The 18,430-nt window shown below is 42.3% G+C and overlaps 1 protein-coding gene across 2 annotated transcripts in view; it reads right to left on the bottom strand.

Annotated features, from left to right (window-relative positions):
* The window catches only part of LOC115162144 (protein Daple), a 95,073-nt gene that overhangs the window by 72,453 nt on the left and 4,190 nt on the right, over window positions 1–18,430 (bottom strand). For both annotated transcript variants that reach the window (XM_029713163.1, XM_029713162.1), the window contains exons 2-3: window positions 17,956–18,056; window positions 10,378–10,486 (exon numbers count right to left, since the gene is read on the bottom strand). In XM_029713163.1, the coding sequence (XP_029569023.1) occupies window positions 10,378–10,486; window positions 17,956–18,056 (210 nt within the window). The remainder of the gene's footprint in view (window positions 1–10,377; window positions 10,487–17,955; window positions 18,057–18,430) is intronic.

An 18,430-nucleotide genomic window follows, 5' to 3' on the forward strand; every position in this document is an offset into this window, starting at 1 on the left:
TGAGATTCTCCCACACGACCTAAGAACCTCACTCATCAGTTTCACACAGAGACAAAGCTGTCTTTAAAACCAACCAGTTACTGCACAGAATGGAGCTTGTGCATTCTGTGACGACCCTCCTACTCTGTCTGCCATATTCTTTCTCTGCTCGTTTTCCTTATTAGGATGTCGGTGAGTGGAGCCGGGAGGGTCGTCAGCGAAATGGGACACACCTTGGCCCAGGTGTGTCCTGGGATAAATACTAGAGGTCGACCAAGTATGATTTTTCAACGCCGATACCGATACCGATTATTGGGCGACCCCAAAAAAAAGCCGATACCGATTAATCGCCCGATTTTTTAAATATTTTTTGTAATAATGACAATTACAACAATACTGAATGAACACTTATTTTAACTTAATATAGTAATTTAATACATAAATACTATCAATTTAGCCTCAAATAAATAATGAAACATGTTCAATTTGGTTTAAATAATGCAAAAACAAAGTGTTGGACAAGAAAGTAAAAGTGCAATATGTGCCATGTAAAAAAGCTAACGTTTAAGTTCCTTGCTCAGAACATGAGAACATATGAAAGTTGGTGGTTCCTTTTAACATGAGTCTTCAATATTCCCAGGTAAGAAGTTTAAGGTTGTAGTTATTATAGGACTATTTCTCTCTATACGATTTGTATTTCATATACCTTTGACTATTGGATGTTCTTATAGGGACTTTAGTATTGCCAGTGTAACAGTATAGCTTCTGTCCCTCTCCTCGCTCCTAGCTGGGCTCAAACCAGGAACACATCGACAACAGCCACCCTTGAAGCAGCGTTACCCATGTAGAGCAAGGGGAACAACCACTCCCAAGTCTCAGAGCGAGTGACGTTTGAAACGCTATTAGCGCGCACCCGCTAACTAGCTAGCCATTTCACATGGGTTACACCAGCCTAATCTCGGGGGTTGATAGGCTTGAAGTCATAAACAGCGCAATGCTTGAAGAATTGCGAAGAGCTGCTGGCAAAACGCACAAAGGTGCTGTTTGAATGAATGCTTACGAGCATGCTGCTGCCTACCATCGCTCAGTCAGACTGCTCTATCAAATATCAAATCATAGACTTAATTATAACATAATAACACACAGAAATACGAGCCTTTGGTCATTAATATGGTTGAATCCGGAAACTATCACGTTTATTCTTTCAGTGAAATACGGAACCGTTCCGTATTTTATCTAACGGGTGGCATCCCTAAGTCTAAATATTCCTGTTACATTGCACAACCTTCAATGTTATGTCAATATTATGTACAATTCTGGCAAATTAATTACGGCCTTTGTTAAGAATAAATGGACTTCGCAATGAGCCAGGCGGCCCAAACTGCTGTATATACCCTGACTGCTTGCACGGAACGCAAGAGAAGTGACACAAATGTATGTTAGCAGGCAATATTAACTAAATATGCAGGTTTAAAAATATATACTTGTCTATTGATTTTAAAGAAAGGCATTGATGTTTATGGTTAGGTACAGTGGCGCAACGACAGCGCATTTTTCGCAAATGCGCTTGTTAAATCATCACCCGTTTGTCGAAGTAGGCTGTGATTCGATGAGAAATGAACAGGCACCGCATCGATTATATGCAACGCAGTGTACGTTAGATAACTACACATGGTTGATGATATTACTAGTTTAACTAGTGACTATATTAAGATTGATCGTTTTTTATAAGATAAGTTTAATGCTAGCTAGCAACTTACCTTGGCTTCTTGCTGCCCTCGTGTAACAGGTAGTCAGCCTGCCACGCAGGCTCCTCGTGGAGTGGAATGTAAGGCAGGTGGTTAGAGTGTTGGACTAGTAACCGGAAGGTTGCAAAAATTAATCCCTGAGGTGACAAGGTAAAAATCTGTTCTGCCTCTGAACAAGGCAGTTAACCCCTGTTCCTAGACGTCATTGAAATTAAGAAAAAGTGTTTTTATTCTGACTTTCCTAGTTAAAGGTGTAAAAAAAAAAAAATTATATATAAAAAAAAATAGAATTATTTTTCGATATCTTTTTTTTTTTTTACATTTGGCAAATCGGTGTCCAAAATTACCGATTGTTATAAAAACTTGAACTCGGCCCTAATTAAAATCGGCCATTCCGATTAAATCGGTCGACCTCTAATAAATAAATACACCTCTTCCCCATTCATTGAAGAGACTCTCTCCATGCAGACACACTGATTTTGGTTGTGGCATTTATTTTTTTGTGCCTGTTTTGTTTGGGCACCTTTCAACACCCCTCATTATCACATATATGCATGCAACCACTCACTTACACTACATTCACCATTGTTTATAGGTCACTTCAGTTATTAAATATTTTTTGTTATTCCTTCTTTTTTTTTCAAGCCGGTTTGTGGCAATTCACTTTGTCATATGACTACATTGGCAGGAAGAGGGGAACCAAGAGTGACACCAGGGCGTGAGACTGAGTTGTAACGCATAGGAAAGCAGGTGAAGTTTGAAGGGCACAAGAGGGTGTGTGGTGTGCATCCTGAGAGAATGCAGGGCAAGGAGTGGGAGATGTGTAGAAACCTGCTTTGGGTGCTCTACGTGTTCTGTGCCGCTTTGCAGGATGAGGCCGAGCTTCCAGAAGTTCCATGACATGTTGTAGGCTAAATGCAAACACTAAAGTGACAGTGTGAAATATGAATGTCCTACAAATCTTGTCTCTGAACAGTTGTGTATCTTCTCTCGGTCTCTAATACTTGTTATAGTCACTGAATTGTTGTCAAGAGTAGGCTACTATTTCAACGTTTTGTCAGGCCTCGTCTGTAGTTTTTTTTATTTTAATTGTCCCTGAATAGTTAGCATTTTTATGTTGTTAAAGACGTAAGTATCGTTGTCAAATAGTCTACTTTGTGTGGGTTTTGAAATACTTCCTAAATATTGTCCTCTGGTCACATTTTGGATAATAATACAAAAAAAGTAAATATTTATAAGTATAATTATACTTGGTGCAATTTAGTCAAATTTACTCCAATTTAAATACTGTAGGGTTTTTTGAGTGGAAGGCAAAATGAGTTACTCCTATTGGCATGAATGTGGTGTCATGAAGAGGTTGTGCTCTTAAACTAAGTGAGCTAAAAAAACTTTAAAAAAACAGAACAAATGTAAATTAAAGTTGCCCATTGTGGTCTAAAGGGTTAATCAACATTGTTTAAAATGATGTGTCTGATGTATATAAAGTTAAATATTGAGACTCAAGACTGAATACATTTCAATTCTTTTTTTGTAAGACCATAACCATGGGTGTGAGGTGTATACTTTTATTTGAAAGTAGATTTATTTAAGACAACCAAGAAACACCCTGTGTGACCCTGATTTATCCCACGCCGGTCAGGCACTCTCCCTCTCGCAGACAAACGTCAGAATGGTCAACAAAACACTAGGACTCGTAATCTACGACACAGGAATGTAAAAAAAAATCTAACTCTAAGGCCTTGTTTTTGTGTTTCCCACAGCAGCAGTCTCAGTCTCTGGGTGAGGAGACATTCAGGCTTCAGGAGGTAGGCGAGCAAGAAGAGGGAAAGAGGGGTGTGGTAGGTAGAAACAAATCCAGTGGCTCTTGTCCTGGTCTCTAGAGCTTTACAGATGTTTTGCTAGTGAGCAGGTTGAGAAACTGAACACCGCTTGGAACTGGGAAAGCAAGCCATTTGGGCACCTGCACAAAAGGGGAGAGGAAGGTAGTGTAGAGCCAGGAGGCCAGCTCAGGGATGCCCCTCCCTCTGCCCCAACCCCAGCTGCAATGCAGAGCAATACACTCCATACTGCGCCAAGCTACAGCCAGACAAGCCAAAAACCATCTGCCTAATGCATTTGCTGGCTAGGCTGTTTTCAAAAGATGTATGCCTGTGCCATATGTAGGTCCATTTGCATGTTGATATGAGCATAACATATACACCAACCTACACACAGCACAGGGGATATATAAACTCAGCAAAAAATGTCCTCACTGTCAACTGCATTTATTTTTCAGCAAACTTCATGTGTAAGTATTTGTATGAACATAAGATTTAACTGAGACATACTGAACAAGTTCCACAAACATGTGACTAACAGAAATGGAATAATGTGTCCCTGAACAAAGTGGGGGTCAAAATCAAAAGTCAGTAAGTATCTGGTGTGGCCACCAGCTGCATTAAGTACTGCAGTGCATCTCCTCCTCATGGACTGCACCAGATTTGCCAGTTCTTGCTGTGAGATGTAACCCCAATCTTCCACCAAGGCACCTGCAAGATCCCAGACATTTCTGGGGGGAATGGCCCTAGCCCTCACCCTCCGATCCAACAGGTCCCAGACATGCTCAATGGGATTGAGATCCGGGCTCTTCGCTGGCATTGGCAGAACAGACATTCCTGTCTTGCAGGAAATCACGCACAGAACGAGCAGTATGGCTGGTGGCATTGTCATGCAAGAGGGTCATGTCAGGATGAGCCTGCAGGAAGGGTACCACATGAGGGAGGAGGATGTCTTCCCTGTAACGCACAGCGTTGAGATTGCCTGCAATGACAACAAGCTCAGTCCGATGATGCTGTGACACACCGCCCCAGACCCTCCTCCAAATCGATCCCGCTCCAGAGTACAGGCCTTGATGTAATGCTCATTCTTTCGACGATAGATGCAAATCTGATCATCACCCCTGGTGAGACAAACCGCAACTCGTCAGTGAAGAGCACTTTTTGCCAGTCCTGTCTGGTCCAGCAACGGTGGGTTTGTGCCCATAGGCTATGTTGTTGCCGGTGATGTCTGGAGAGGACCTGCCTTACAACAGTCCTACAAGCCCTCAGTCCAGCCTTTCTCAGCCTATTGCGGACAGTCTGAGCACTGATGGAGGGATTGTGCGTTCCTGGTGTAACTCGGGCAGTTGTTGCCATCCTGTACCTGTCCCGCAGGAGTGATGTTCGGATGTACCGATCCTGTGCAGATGTCGTTACATGGTCTGCCACTGCGAGGACGATCAGCTGTCCGTCCTGTCTCCCTGTAGCGTCGTCTTAGGCGTCTCACAGTACGGACATTGCAATTTATTGCCCTGGCCACATCTGCAGTCCTCATGCCTCCTTACAGCATGCCTAAGGCACGTTCACGCAGATTAGCAGGGACCCTGGGCATCTTTCTTTTGGTGTTTTCCAGTCAGTAGAAAGGCCTCTTTAGTGTCATAAGTTTTCATAACTGTGACCTTAATTGCCTGTAAGCTGTTAGTGTCTTAACGACCATTCCACAGGTGCATGTTGATTCATTTTTTATGGTTCATTGAAAAAGAATGGGAAACCGTGTTTCAACCCTTTACAATGAAGATCTGAAGTTATTTGAATTTTTACAAATTATCTTTGAAAGACAGGGTCCTGAAAAAGGGCTGTTTCCTTTTTTTGCTGAGTTTATTTGGTACAAATCATTCCTTAAGTTCTAGACCTCAGCTGAATCTGGTAATGAATGGTGTGGCTGTTGAACAAGTTCAGGAGACTAAATTACTTAGCGGTACTTTAGATGGTCAAACATATATAGGTTCAATGGCTGTAAAGATGGGGAGAGGTCTGGCCGTAATGAAGAGATGCTCTGTTTTTTTGACACCACACTGCAAAAAGCAAGTCCTGCAGGCTCTAGTTTTATCTAATCTTGATATTGTCCAGTCGTGTGGTCCAGTGCTGCGGTCCTGTGCTGCAAGGAAAGACTTAGTCAAGCTGCAGCTAGCCCAGAACAGAGCGGCACGTTTTTTCCTTCATTGTAATCAGAGGGCTGATATAAATACTATGCATGCCAGTCTCTCTTGGCTAAGAGTTGATGAGACTGACTGCATCACTACTTCTTATAAGAAACATTGTTAAATCCCAAATTGTTAACAGAGTCAACTTACATAGACTTATCCAACCAGACATGCCACCATCTTTTCAGTCCCCAAATCCAGAACAAATTCAAGAAAGCGTACAGTATAATATAGAGCCCTTATTGCATGGAATATCCTTCCATCTCATTACTCAAATAAACATCAAACCTGGTTCAAAACAGACAAAGCAACACCTCGCAGAACAACGCCTCTCCCCTGCTTGACCTAGATAGTTTGTATGCGTCGATGTAGGCTACATGTGCCTTAATTTTTTTTGAATGCATTTCTGTCTTTGAGCAGCTCTTATCTATTGATGTTCTGTATTATATCATTCTGTATTATGTTTCATGTTTTGTGTGGACCCCAGGAAGAGTAGCTGCTGCTTTTGCAACAGCTAATGGGGATCCAAATAAAATACTAAATACCCTGCACACTGACTCGGTACCCCCTGTATAAAGCCTCGTGTTACTTTTAATCATTTGTATTTATTTTATTTGGTAAATATTTTAACTCTTCTTGAACTGAGCTGTTGGTTAAGGGCTTGTAAGAATTTCACGGTAAGGTCTACACTTGTTGCGCATGTGACGAAGTTTGATTTGATACGTCAAATTATGGAGTCATGTTACAGTGAGGGGGGCACTGCCTGACTCTCCAGACAATAGCTGGGGTGAGTATGAGGAGGGAACCAAAAAAAATCTGCCCCTCCCACCGTGTTCCCACTGTCTGTGTTCTGGTAGGACACTTTATGGTGCAGCACAGAGTGTAATTTGGGAGCTAATCTAATTTGGGGAGAGAATAGAAGGGGTGAGTCAGGGTGACAGAGTGAATAGGGGCCCTGCCTGCTGTCTGACCTACAGTGTGTACTGTCTATAGGGCTCAATGGGATAAGAGCAAGTCATCATCATATCTTCACATGCCTGTCTCCCATTTCTGGATGGAATTGAGGCACCAACAGCCCAGTCTGGGTGGCTTAAGCAAGGAAATTTGAGACAGGCTTTAGCCTGGATTTAGGTCTAAACCTATGCTGGTATATGTATTAGATTTGGCAGTTATTGTTAATCCTGGATGGGATGCCACAAAGAGGACCCCACCCCTTGCCACACGCACAAATAGGGTCACATTAATTCTACACACACACACACACACACACCTGGCCTTTTAACTTGTAAACTGGTGTTTTAAGCGTACTATCAATCCTTACGGTGCATAGCTTAAAGCATTTATAACAGCATAGGGTCTAGATGAAAGGGAAAGATACTACTTTTTGGTCAAGTTACCAGGTCACCACCACTTGTAGTGTATAGTTAGGGGTTGGTGTGAGGGATTGTAACACTGCCTTCTAGGCCATGCTTTCTATAAGCATGTCAGACGTACGCTGGGTTTGGTGAAGCTGTGAAAGCTGAAAAGTTTAACTCTACCTAGGCTCATTATCAAATAAACGTCCTATGTGACTAATACACATGCACACATACAAGATTGGTGCCTTAGATTTCTGGTTAACAAACAACCTCAATAGAGAAGTGATAGGTTGGTGAGAGATTAGTCATTATACTGCCCTCCTACCAACATCCTTCACAACTGAAGAGTGATCTAACTGCATCCCAAATAGCACACTGTTCCCTACATAGAGCTCTGGTCAAAAGTAGTGCACTATGGGGGAATAGGGTGCCATATGGGACACAGCCATTATATTACTTTACTTAGCAACTGTAACCCTCCCTGTCACAGCCACCTACCGTTTCTCTCAGACGGTGGCACACATACAAAAGGCCATTCTGCAGTGACCATTTCTTATCTACCCAGGCCTTCTGGGCATGCGCTTGTGTGGTCATAACTCCTTTTCAATGGAAACTGGTGTGATCAGATCATTGTCCAGACCTCACTGAACTAACACAGGAACCCTAAGGGGATAAATGGGGGGATGGAAGAAGAGAGGGGGCCTGCAACCAGAGAGCTGCATGATGGTAATTTGCTATGTAGTATGCTGATTGCCATAGATCCATCTAGATCAATCAATGTGAGGGTCAATAATGAATCATGGTAAAGCACAATCAGATCTATGTGACGCATGATGGTTAATGGGAACCTGAGGTTAAAAGGTCAATGAGGTTGTTTCTGTTCACTTGGAGCTCTGTCCTCTACTCTGCTTTATCTAACTGCGTAAACACAAAAACAGGTAACATCACTTTTGCCTTGCCTTGGCTCCAAGTCAGAGCAGGTCCACCAAAGTCATGGTGCAGTGAAACATGGGTACCGAACCACCTAGAAAAGTCTGAGCCTTTAGGGTAAAACACTGGGGTAAATCCTCAGTGGAAATGCATCAACAAAAGGGAGTTAACGGAGTTTGTGTGAAAGCAGATCAGGCAGAGTAGAGGACAGGACACCACTGGGACCAATTTAAGATCAGTCGTCTGAAACGTATGGAGATGCATCACGAGCACACTCACAGATGAGGCTGTGATGGGGGTTAAAACAAGAACCTTGTCCTCACCCGCCTGAATGAATGAGGGGAGATTAGGCGTTAGTGCACCAGGGACAGCGTGAGCCAGTACAGGACTGGAGTGACTTATACCAAGAGTGTGCAAAGCTGTCATCAAGGCAAAGGGTGGCTACCTTGAAGAAACTCAAATATAAAATATATTTTTGATTTAAACCTTTTTTTGGTTACTACATGATTCCATGTGTGTTATTTCATAGTTTTGATGTCTTCACTATGTACAATGTAGAAAATAGTAAAACAAAAAAAGTAAAAAACAAAATGGAATGAGTAGGTGAGTCCAAACTTTTGACTGGTACTCTATACTAAATAATGTGACATTTGTTTGTTTTGATTTAGAAGGGACCATAAACATGCACCAGTATTGAAACGATCAGGGGGGGGAAAAAAAGTGTTGGTCCCATGTTTCATGAGCTGAAATAAAAGATCCCCAAAATGTTCCATATGCACAAAAACCTTCTCTCAAATTGTGTATACAACTTTGTTTACATCCCTGTTAGTGAGTATTTCTCCTTTGCCAAGATAATCCATCCACCTGATAGGTGTGGTCCCGTGTGGCTCAGTTGGTAGAGCATGGTGTTTGCAACGCCAGGGTTGTGGGTTCGATTCCCACGGGGGACCAGTACGGGGAGAATTTTTTTTCTTTAATGAAATGTATGCATTCACTCTGGATAAGAGCATCTGCTAAATGATTAAAATGTAAATGTAAAATGTGTGGCATATCAAAAGCTGGTTAAAACGGCATGATCCTTACACAGGTGCACCTAAAAAGGCCACTAAAATGTGCAGTTGTGTCACACAACACAATGCCACAGATGTCTCAAGATGAGGGAGTGTGCAATTGGCATGCTGACTGCAGGAATGTCCATCAGAGCTGTTGCCAGAGAACTTAATGTTAATTTCTCTATCAATATTATTGGCAGTACATCCAACCGCTGACAACGTGTAACCACGCCAGCCCTGGACTTCCACATCATGTGTGGGATGCTCTGGAGCGACGTGTACGACAGCGTGTTCCAGTTCCGGCCAATATCCATCAGCTTGGTACAGCCATTGAAGAGGTTTGGGACAACATTCCACAGGCCACAATCGCGCTGCTTGAGGCAAATAGTGTTCATACCAGATTAGGACCGCTTTTCTGGTCCACATCCCACTTTTTTTTTTAAAGGCATCTGTGACCAACAGATCCTGTATTCCCAGTCATGTGAAAACTATAGATTATGGCCTAATTTATTTAAATTGACTGGTTTCCTTAAATGAACTAATATTTTTGTTCAGTGTAGTTGGGAAACCGAGGAGACAAAGGAGGAATGTTGTTGAAAGAGGTCAACCAAGAACCAATGGGTCGCTCTTCTCTGCCTCACCGTGTGTGTGTGTGTGTGTGTGTGTGTGTGTGTGTTGGATTTCACCCACTCAATTACAGTGGACAGAAAGTGTAAGCCTTTCCTCAGGAGGACTAGCAATCATGATTCATAATGAAACTCTACTAGTCTTCTCTATCTAAAGATGGAGAGAAGGCCTTTCCTCACACTTTCACTTTTTCAAGATTACTTTAACTACAGGTCATGAGTAAAACAGACTACCATTGTTTTCTGTTATGCAAAGATTTGATGTAGGCTAATTTTCATTAATAACGGACCTACCCACCACAAATATTGCAAACATTTCAACACCACAACATTTTCGGTCATTAAAACACATTGATTTTAGTAGTTGTTTGAGAATCGAGATATCACTGGAAGGACAGCAGACAAAATAAGGAGAGAAAGAGATTCCTCCAGGGATAACTACCACACCTCAGTAGCCAGGCCTAATCCCCATGATCAGGATGCACACACACACACCACGACACCGCTGTCTGATCACCAAGACCACACACACCTCCTGACTCTACCTGTGGACAAGGTGTAAGTGAGTGAGTAAGCAGCTATATTTTCAGTTTGATATGGTGAGCAGCATTCAAAGCGATCAGGAAAAAAGGGAACGTGCGTGAGGTGAGTGAACAGGAAGTGGATAGACAGAACTGAGCTCACCTGGTAGTAGTTCTTGACGTGCCTGATCACAATGTTGAGGTTCTGGATTCGTAGGTTCACATCATTGTTCACATTCTTATTCACTCTCTGGTTGGTGGGGCTGGGGTCTCTGGATAAGACGAGACAAGAAATTACATGACAACCTAGTTTCCAACAACTTTTTTTAACCACAAAAACAAAACTACAGCATTTTCCATCACTGAGTATTATTTTAGCTATGCATATTTTCTCCCAAAAGCTGCTTCATCTGGCATGTGGGACTATTATGTATATAATCCTATAGGTTCCTAGGCTATAAGACTTCCTTTTTATGTGCACCAACTCCAGTGAATGAGTTCCTTTAATCAAATATCCACACAAAGGAAAATACTAGATTACTTTTTGAGGGATTAGGCTATACTTTAGAGCAGAACAGCATATATAATATGAAGTTAATTCAGAACACGCTGACAGAGCTGGGACGATTATCGACACCGACCACCAGTGGTGTAAAACTACTTAAGTGGTACTTTCAAGTATTTTTACTTAAGTCGTTTTTTGGGGGTATCTGCACTTTACTATTAATATTTGACAACTTTTACTTCACTACATTCCTAAAGAAAAATTATGTACTTTTTACTCCATCTGCTGAAATTATTGCAACCCCTATTACTAGCCTGTTCAACCTCTCTTTCGTGTCGTCTGAGATTCCCATAGATTGGAAAGCAGCTGCTGTCATCCCCCTCTTCAAAGGAGGTGACACTCTTGACCCAAATTGCTACAGACCTATATCCATCCTACCCTGCCTTTCTAAGGTCTTCGAAAGCCAAGTCAACAAACAGATTACCGACCATTTCGAATCCCACCGCACCCTCTCCGCTGTGCAATCTGGTTTCAGAGATTTTCATGGGTGCACCTCAGCCACGCTCAAGGTCCTAAACGACATCGTAACCGCCATCGATAAGAAACAATACTGTGCTGCCGTATTCATTGACCTGGCCAAAGCTTTTGACTCTGTTAATCACCACATCCTCATCGGCAGACTCAGTAGCCTTGTTTCTCAAACGATTGCGTCGCCTGGTTCACCAACTACTTCTCTGATAGAGTTCAGTGTGTCAAATCGGAGGATCTGTTGTCCGGACCTCTGGCAGCCTCTATGGGGGTACCACAGGGTTCAATTCTTTGGTCAACTCTTTTCTCTGTATACATCAATGATGTCGCTCTTGCTGCTGGTGAATCTCTGATCCACCTCTACACAGACGACACCATTCTGTATACTTCTGGCCCTTCTTTGGACACTGTGTTAACAACCCTCCGGATGAGCTTCAATGCCATACAACTCTCCTTCCGTGGTCTCCAACTGCTCCTAAATACAAGTAAAACTAAATGCATGCTCTTCAACCGATCGCTGCCTGCACATGCCCGCTTGTCCAGCATCACTTCTCTGGACGGTTCTGACTTAGAATTTGTGGACAACTACAAATACCTAGGTGTCTGGTTAGACTGTAAACTCACCTTCCAGACTCACATCAATCATCTCCAATCCAAAGTTAAATCTAGAATTGGCTTCCTATTTTGCAACAAAGCATCCTTCACTCATGCTGCCAAACATACCCTCGTAAAACTGACCATCCTACCAATCCTCGACTTCGGCGATGTCATTTACAAAATAGCCTCCAATACCCTACTCAACAAGCTGGATGCAGTCTATCACAGTGCCATCCGTTTTGTCACCAAAGCCCCATTTACTACCCACCACTGCGACCTGTACGCTCTCGTTGGCTGGCCTTCGCTTCATAATCGTCGCCAAACACATTGGCTCCAGGTCATCTACAAGACCCTGCTAGGTAAAGTCCCCCCTTATCTCCGCTCACCATAGCAGCACCCACCTGTAGCACGCGCTCCAGCAGGTATATCTCTCTGGTCACCCCTAAAGCCAACTCCTCCTTCGGTCATCTCTCCTTCCAGTTCTCTGCTGCCAATGACTGGAACGAACTACAAAAATCTCTGAAACTGGAAACACTTCTCCCTCACTAGCTTTAAGCACCAGCTATCAGAGCAGCTCCCAGATCACTGCACCTGTACATAGCCCATCTATAATTTAGCCCAAACAACTACCTCTTCCCCTACTGTATTTATTTATTTTGCTCCTTTGCACCATATTATTTATATTTTAACTTTGAACTTTCTTCAAATAACAAATCTACCATTCCAGTGTTTTACTTGCAAAACTTTATTTACTTTGCCACCATGGCCTTTTTTGCCTTTACCTCCCTTATCTCACATCATTTGCTCACATTGTATATAGTCTTATTTTTTTCTACTGTATCATTGATTGTATGTTGCTTTACTCCATGTGTAACTCTGTGTTTTTGTATGTTGTCGAACTGCTTTGCTTTATCTTGGCCAGGTCGCAATTGTAAATGAGAACTTGTTCTCAACTTGCCTACCTGGTTAAATAAAGGTGAAATAAATAAATATATAAAAATACATTTTCCCTGACACCCAAAAGTACGTGTTACATTTTGAATGCTTAGAAGGACAATAAAATGGTTTAAGTCACACACTTATCAAAACAACATCCCTGGTCATCCCTACTGCCTCTGATCTGGTGGACTCACTAAACACATGCTCCGTTTGTAAATGAGGTCTGAGTGTTGGAGCGTGCCCCTGGCTAGCCGTAAAAAATGTAACAAAATGATGCCGTCTGGTTTGCTTAATAAGGAATTTCAAATGATTTATACTTTAACTGTTGATATAAGTATTTTATCAATTACATTTGACACTTAAGTATATTTAAAATGAAATACTTTTACTCAAGTAGTTTTTTACTGGGAGACTTTCACTTGAGTGATTTTCTACTAAGGTATCTTTACTTTTACTCAAGTATGACAAATGTAGTACTTTTTCCACCACTGCCAATCACTTATTGCAGCCATTTTGCTGATAACGTTCGTTGCGTTAAGTGGCCTATACAACAGAAAAGTTAGACATTAAATACATTTGCTAATATGGGTGATTTGTTAATGGGACAATTGATGGCTACAACCATCAAACTAGTAGCAGTAGTTTGAAGGATCACTAAAAAAGTGGTGCACATTAACGTTAAACATACCGTTCTAGTTATCATTATCGCATCAATTCAGGCAATTTATCACAATATAGATTTGTCCATGTCGCCCAGCTCTAACAGACATGATTTCATTCTTTCATCAAAACAAGGAGGCCAAGAATACCCAATTGTTTTATTGAAACTTAATAATAATAATAATTATTAATGCACATGGCTTTTAGGAATGGCATTGTTAACCTACACAATCTGGAAATACACATCAGGGTCCCCCACAGGAGAGGGTTCAACCCTCAAAGCCGAACATTTAAAATACATTGACTTGACTTTAAAATGTTGTTATGTTACAGCCTTACTCGAAATTGAATGAAATTGTTTTGTTGAAGCACCTTTGGCAGTGATTACAGCCTTGAGTCTTCTTGGGTATGACACTACAAACTTGGCACACCTGTATTTGGGGAGTTACTCCCATTCTTCTCTGCAGATCCTCTCAAGCTCTGTCAGGTTGAACGGGGAGCGTTGCTGCACAGCTATTTTCAGGTCTCTCCAGAGATGTTTGATCGGGTTCGAGTCCGGTCTCTGGCTGGGCCACTCAAGGACATTCAGAGACTTGTCCTGAAGCCACTCCTGCGTTGTCTTGGCTGTGTGCTTAGGGTTATTGTCCTGCTGAAAGTGAACCATCTTCCCAGTCAGATCCTGAGCACTGAGAAGCAGGTTTTCATCAAAGAGCTCTCTGTACTTTGCTCCGTTCATTTTTGCTTCGATCCTGACTAGTCTCCCAATCCCTGCCGTTGAAAAACATCCCCACATCATGATGCTGCCACCACCATGCTTCACCGTAGGGATGGTGCCAGGTTTCCTCCAGAGCACAGGCCACAGAGTTCAATCTTTGCTTCTCATGGTCAGAGTCCCTTAGGTGATTTTTGGCAAACCCCAAGCGAGCTGTCATGGGTATTTTCTGAGGAGTGGCTTCCATCTGGCCATTACCCTAATTTGGCCTGATTAGTGGAATGCTGCAGAGATGGTTGTCCTTTTGGAAGGTTCTACCATCTCCACAGAGGAACTCTGGAGCTCTGTCAGAGTGACCATTGGGTTCTTGGTCACCTCCCTGATCAAGACCCTTCTCCCCGATTGCTCGGTTTGGCCGAGCGGCCAGCTCTAGGAAGAGTCTTGGCGGTTCCAGACTTCTTCTATTTAAGAATGGAGGCCACTGTGTTGTTGGGGACCTTCAATGCTGAAGACATTTTTGATACCCTTCCCCAGATCTGTGCCTTGACACAATCCTGTCTCGGAGCTCTACGGACAAAACCTTCAACCTTATGGCTTGGTTTTTGCTCTGACATGCACTGTCAACTGTGGGACTTTGTATAGACAGGTGTGAGCCTGTCCAATCAATTACATTTACCACAGGTGAACTCCAATGAAGTTGTAGAAACATCAAGGATCTTCAATGGAAACAGGATGCACCGGAGCTCAATTTCAAGTCTCATAGCAAAGGGTCTGAATACTTATGTAATTAAGGTTCCTGTTTTTTATATTTAATACATTTTACCTGTTTTCACTTTGTCAAATTTAGAATAAGGCTGTAACGTAACAAAATGTGGAAAAAGGGAAAGGGTCTGAATACTTTCCAAATGCACTGTATATAGTGTAAAATGTTTGACCAGAAGGGTCCATTTCAGACGGAGCCCCGGTTCCTGGCTAGGCTAGGCTGTATTGAGGGCCTTCTCTGGATAGGCATTGTTTGTGCCAACCTCATTTACATATGTTTTGTGGGCACACCATGCAAATTCTGCCAAGCTTGGCCCAGTATTCCAGTATGTCTCTGAAAGGGCTTTAGTTTAAAAACAAGGAACAGTTTTTTTTTTATTCAGGTCAACTTGTGTACCGCTTGCCTTTAGTTCTACCTTTACAGCCTTCTCTGACATGACCCATGCCCATTTCCAGTTCCCACTGGGCAGCTGGGAAAGCAGCGCAAGGTCTGTATCCAAAACGCCCCTCAGAGTTGGAGGGCTGATCTAGGTTCAGTGCTCCCCTGTCAATCTAATCTTATGTATTATCTAGAAGGTAAAGCTGATCCTATATCAGCAATACTAGAATACAGGCCCAAAGCATGCTTGAGTAGTGGAGAAACATTCCCATGACGAATAGAATGTATCTGGAAGAGTCATAAGGGTCTTTAACCACATACAAAAAAGCTGAGAACATTGGTACACATAGGTCTGTATACACATAGGAAATCCATAAGCTTGCATGTTGCCATGCAGTAGGGTAGGCCATAGCAATAGCCCTGTGGCTGATTATGGAGTCTGATGAGGTTTTGTGGGTAATGAGAATAGGCAGAGGGGCTGTGTGTGTGTGGAGTGAGTTCTGCTGCTGGAAATGCTGGCCTTGAGGATTCCAGCTCTCCACTCATCTGTGGAATAGGTTTAATGTAAACAGCTCAGACACCTGTGTGCGTTCGCCAGAGACCAGAGGGGAACTAGGCTATACACTGAGCGTTAAACACATTGTCACCGCTGCTCTTTCCATGACAGCTTTCACCTGGTCAGTCTATGATCCCTTATTGATGTCACTTGTAAATCCACTTCAAATCAGTGTAGATGAAGGGGAGCAGACAGGTTAAATAAGGATTTTTAAGCCTTGAGACAATTGAGGGGGCCTGTCCAGTTAGCACAGCTGGGAGCAACACAAAGGGACAGACACTAGGCACGAGAAGAGAATGAGGGAAAGAAGAGAAGAGTAATTCAAATAGAGAGGAGAGAGAAGTGGTAGCCCATGTCAGAAACCATCACTTGAATCAGTCAAACTAAACAAATGAGCACATAATTGGAATATAACTGTTGAACTTGATTACTTTGAAGTATGTCAATGAAGTAAAGCGTGTCAACACTAAAGAACTTGGTTTATGTGATGGAAGCAGACCGAACAACAAACACACCTGCACTTCAAGACGTCAAATGGGAAACAAGACGTCTCTCAAGTTGTTCAACGCAATAGTTCCAGAGAACAGTCGAGTCAGACCTGGATTTACTTTTTCACAGGTTGAATTAAGCTTCTTTGACAGTCACAGCATTACAGGGAGTTTTTACACAAAGTGTGAATGTTAACTGACTGCACAGGCTCAGCCTGCAATTCAGAGTAGGCACACATAGCAACCCTGTGAAGTTACAGAGCACAGGATGTGGTTCAAAATCCTGAGACCTGTGACGGGTTTAGAGAAAGCCTGAGCCATATCATTTTGTCAGACAATGTCTGGACAGTCGTTTTGCCAGAAAAGCAGCCATTTCGGTGTCAGAGCAAACTCTCTAACATAATCATTATGTGAAAAATAATACATACTTCAATATATTCACATACATTTCCCCCAGCAGTGAGATGGTTGTGTTCCCTGTTTTCAGTAGACAGACAATTCATCTCTGAGCTCAAGAGTTGTGACACTGTGAGAGGGCCTCCTAGTCCTAACCAAACAGACAGAAACTAAATCAATATACCTAAAAATGACAAAAAAACAAATAAACTGTAAAAATCAGTGTTGTAAAAATACTTTAAAGTACTACTTAAGTATTTTTGGGGGGGGTCTCTACTTCACTATTTACATTTTTTACCACTTTACTCCACTACATTCCTAAGGAAAAATAATATACTTGCTACTCCATATATTTTCCCTGACACCCAAAAGTACTCGTTACATTTTGAATGCTTAGCAGGACAGGAAAATTGTCTAATTCACACACTTAAAAGAGAAAATCCATGGTCATCCTTACTGCATCTGATCTGGCAGACTCAGTAAACACAAATGCTTTGTTTGTAAATTATGTCTGAATGTTGGGGTGTGCCCTTGGCTATCCTAAATGTAAAAAAAAAAAATAAGGAATTTCAAATGATTTATACTTTTACTTTTGATGCTTAAGTATATTTAAAACCAAATACTTTTTTATTTTAACTCCAGTAGGATTTTACTGGGTAACTTTTACTTGAGACATTTTCTATTAAGGTATCTTTACTTTTACTACAGTATGAAAATTAGGTACTTTTTCTACCACTGGTAGAAATGATAGTGGAGTTATAGTATGAATATAAGTCCATTATCATTTCTAAACAGCTTCATTTTCATAAAAATTTCAACACATTTTCTTCCATCACAGTTTCTTGACCATCCAGCTCGCTACTAATCACTAGACAGTCAGGGAGCAGAAAAAAAAGAAAAAAAAAGAAAAACAGAGAGAGGGACTATATTTTGCCAATTTTCAGTTCAGCCTTCCGGACCTCGTTGAAGACCAAAATGTGGCCCGTGGGGAAAATGAGTTCTAGAGCAAGAGAGGCGCAGACAGACACAGAGACAGACAGACAGAGAGAGAGACTAGGATCACATTGACTCATGAGGGGCAGGAAAGGAGCTAAAAGAGAGTGAGAATCCAGTCAGTGAGCCATGAAGGCATGGGGAAGGTTTCTGAACAGTCAGATAACAGGGGAAGCCATGCCAGGATGTGGTTACGAAAGGAGGTAGATTGAGGCCACACACTCACATGTGTGTCATGATTTTGTGCAGGAAGACCCCATCCACCAGATCCATGAACATGGAGAGCTTGTCCTCTGAGCCAGAGCCCAGTGGTCCAAAGGTCTTCACCTGCAGAGAGGGAGGAGAGACGGAAGACAGGAATGGATTACTAAGAGCTCAGCTCATCTATGAAGAGATAAGTCACATTTCCTGCTCTGACAGCCATCAATGCAAGTTCAATACTCTCTATATGTCTAAGACTGAGCATGTAAAGATATTTAGACTGTAGATATAGGAGCCACGAGGTACTGTAGGTGGGAAAGGGGACACCTAGTCAGTTGCACAACTGAATGCATTCAACCCAAATGTGTCTTCCGCATTTAACTCAACACCTCTGAATCAGAGAGGTGCGGGGTGTTGCCTTAAATCGACATCCATGTCATCATCGCCCGGGGAGCAGTTCTTGTTGGGGGTTAATTCCTTTGCTGGCTCGGGGGTTTGAA

This window comes from Salmo trutta, chromosome 25 (genome assembly GCF_901001165.1).
Source record: "Salmo trutta chromosome 25, fSalTru1.1, whole genome shotgun sequence".
Classification (NCBI taxonomy): Eukaryota; Metazoa; Chordata; class Actinopteri; order Salmoniformes; family Salmonidae; genus Salmo; species Salmo trutta.